Source organism: Macrobrachium rosenbergii, chromosome 59 (genome assembly GCF_040412425.1).
Source record: "Macrobrachium rosenbergii isolate ZJJX-2024 chromosome 59, ASM4041242v1, whole genome shotgun sequence".
In the NCBI taxonomy this organism is placed as follows: Eukaryota; Metazoa; Arthropoda; class Malacostraca; order Decapoda; family Palaemonidae; genus Macrobrachium; species Macrobrachium rosenbergii.
Window position 1 is genome coordinate 27,712,729 of NC_089799.1, and position 3,533 is coordinate 27,716,261.

The 3,533-nt window shown below is 38.6% G+C and overlaps 1 protein-coding gene across 1 annotated transcript; it reads left to right on the forward strand.

The window, feature by feature from the left end:
- The first annotated feature begins 987 nt into the window (after positions 1-987).
- Positions 988-1,770, forward strand: LOC136837671 (uncharacterized). The gene is made up of 2 exons (XM_067102545.1): positions 988-1,239; positions 1,306-1,770. Exons 1-2 carry the CDS (start codon positions 988-990, stop codon positions 1,768-1,770), a joined length of 717 nt encoding a protein of 238 aa, XP_066958646.1.
- Positions 1,771-3,533: the final 1,763 nt, after the last annotated feature.

Here is a 3,533-nt window from a genome sequence, read left to right on the forward strand (position 1 = left end):
CATATTCCACAGAATATTACCAGCATGGTAGTTCGATTGTTGGTAGGCTTGCACACTAAAAAGTATAAGTATACTCGGTCCTTCAGTTTGCTCACTTGAATGATTCTTAATTGAAAGTGACGAATTGGCAGATCATCCAATTACGACCTACAGTAAGTAACTGTTTGTCTCTAAGATTAGAAGAAGTAATTCTGTTCTCATAAAACCTGATAATAATAAGCGAATGAAAATATTAACAGTAATTAGCTGCTCGTACATTATGCAGCAAAAGTCAAGCGACCATTTAATTTTCCCCTTTTTCGGATACCAAGAGTACAATAAAGTGAAGCCACCCAATTACAAAGGTATAGTAACAAGCATTATCGTCTTTAGAACGAAAAATAGCCTATAGAAGATGGGTTACAGGACTTGCTGCATACTGTACTATAGTATATATATATATATATATATATATATATATATATATATATATATATATATACTGTATATACAGTATATATATATATATATATACTGTGTATATATATATATATATATATATATATATATATATATATATATATATATATATATATATATATATATACATATATGCTAATGTCGCAATTTTCTTCCAGGCTTTACGAACGCGTTAGCTTCTCCCCCCTCGACACCTGCAGCACCACCTGTCTTCGACAACTTTACAGCTGGGCCCATTCGCCGTTTCATTCATCAAAAGTTTGCTGAGAAGCAGTACTTCACGGTTAGTACTCTGATGGTTGACCTTAAGACTGCCAACATCATTCCGGAGGAGACGTCAGAGTCTTCAGTACTGCGGCTCATGCAGGCAATGGGATTTCGGTATCGGACATCTCAACAAAAGGTGTACGTGAGGAAGGAATCACTGACATCGTGTGCCAGCGGATCGGTGCTCTCTGAGCTCTACGGCACCACCGGGAGGAGGGAAGACAGGTGGTGTATGTGGACAAGACTTGGTTGACCACCCGGATGGGCCACAACACGGAGTGGGTTGATACCACGCAGGCTAACACCAGCGCCTCTTACAGCCGTCAAGTGCCACTCGGAGAAAGAGAGTGTTTTGTGGTAGTTACAGCTGGCATGGCCAATGGCTTCGTAGAAGGGTCATACCTTTGCTACCCAGCCAGGTCTAACGAGGGTGACTGCCACAGGGAAATGAATAGCGGGCTTTTCCACCAGTGGCTAACATTACAACTCCTGCCGTCCCTCCCTGAGCCATCAGTACTTGTGATAGACAATGCTCCGTATCACAGCTCACTAACGGAAGATAGTTGTTGCCCTGCATAGGCCACCAAAAGGGAGAACCTCATCAAATGGCTGGAGCATCGTAAGATACCTTTCCCAGCAGGAGCCACATGTCCAAAGCTACTTCTCATTTGCCAAAAAAATTGGCCGAAGCCCTGCTACAAAGTGGACAACGCCATCAAAGAAGGGGGCCATGAGGTCGTACGTCTTCCTCCTGGCCACCCCGAGCTCAGTGCCATTGAGCAGGTATGGGGGTGCATGAAGTGTCACGTCCACTCATCCCTCCAGCGATTCACCAGGGCGGACCTTCAGGCCAAGTTACAGGAGGCCAGGATTTGCACTAACCCGGAGGCGTGGACAGGAGTTATTCATCAGTCTCTGCGCTTTGAGGAGGAGTACTGGACGTTGGATAATATCCATGAGAGCGTGGAACCTCTCATCATAAACATAGCCACTGATGATGAGGTTGAGGATGAAGACCTCTTCCTGGACAGCGCTGGAGAATAAATAGTTTTTCTGTATTGGATGTTTCATTTCTGTACTTGCAAAATATGTTTTTGAGACATATCAGCCTAACAATAGTTGTTTCATATCAAAATGTATTACACATGTTGATACTTATCAATAAATCGAAGTATATCGATTTAATGATCTACTCTAAAAACCAACTCCTCAAACAGCGACAAAACTTACAGAAAACACACCTTTACAGTGTTCGAGCTACTTTATAAAAAAATGGCAATCTCCATTTTAATTTCCCTATCACCTTATACTTGACAGGTTACTATTTTAAACTGGCCACTCTTCACAGTGGATTGGATTGATTTGGATCAATGGAATTTAGGTCATGGCCTAAAGGTGGAACCTATTAATGTCATTCAGGTCTGAGAAATAGCTGGAGGTGTTGGAAAGCAAGCAAGGAAAAAGCAATGTATAAAAAAATTACAGAATATCAGCAAGAAAAAGAGATAGAGGGTTGTTGGTCCTTTTGTGTTATGATCACTTACCAATCTAATCCTATGCAGTTGTCTATTTATTACAATGATCGGCACTGTCATATTAGGAAAAATATCAAAGGAGTTACGACGAATGCCAAAGTTTTCTTCACTTTGTTAAATGATTTTTAATTATATAATTTTTCAATGGAGAAATAGTGACAGAAAGTAATTTCTTGACAACTTGTGGAAACCCTTTTCTTCAAGGATTCTAGCACTCGACGTCATGGCATAAACCCTGTATACTACTACTACTACTACCACTACTACAAAGTGTAAACAAGGAGTATTGGTTGTATTTCATTGTTGCCAGAGGTTGAGACGTTTTTACGAATAGCCAATTATCCATCGAGAGGGAGGCAAGTCAATGACGTCATAAGTTACGTCATTATATCTTCGAAAGACATTCCTCTGTGTTTGCTGCCGATGTCTACAAGAAGTCGGTGTTTCTCTGATAATTACCAGAATTATGCAACTTTCGTAATACAGAGTACAGTAAAAAATTAGGTAGGGATGTAAGATACCCTGTGACAAAGTGTCATCTTTGTCAGGTACGTTGATAAAATTTTATTCCGGAAAAACTCCGGGACACCGGCTGTGAATCTCATAGTAGGGTACTTACTGCCTGTTCAGACTTTCTAACAATCATTGGTCAGCCACTCCATCGTATTTTCACCTCCGTACTGATACATCTTATTCGTAATCATATCAGATAATGCATTTCCATTCTGTAACCTCTTAATTGCTTTCTATATGTACTGAAGAGTCACTTCCACAAGCGATTTCAAATTTACATTAACCAGTTCAACCCTTTCCCTTCTCATATAATTCAGCTGTGCCTCCCTTCTGTCCTCCATAGCGTGAAAAAGTCGGGAAGTTAAGAGAGCATTTTAGTTAGCATTTTTAAAAAGTTACTATTAGATTTTATATATTATATATCTATTAAAAAGTGACTATTAGATTTTATATATATATATATATATATATATATATATATATATATATATATATATATATATATATATATACATACACATACATACATACACACACACACACACAGATATACACACATACATATATATATATATATATATATATATCTTTAGAATATTTGCTCAATGACTTAAGACTACATTCTCTTCAGTCTGCAATTTTTCCGTTGACATCGAGTACTTAATAACCTACTTGTAGTAATATCAGCTAATGCATTTCCATTCTCCAATCTGTTAATTTCCCTCCTTAAGTACTGAAGAGTCACCCCCATAAGCTGTT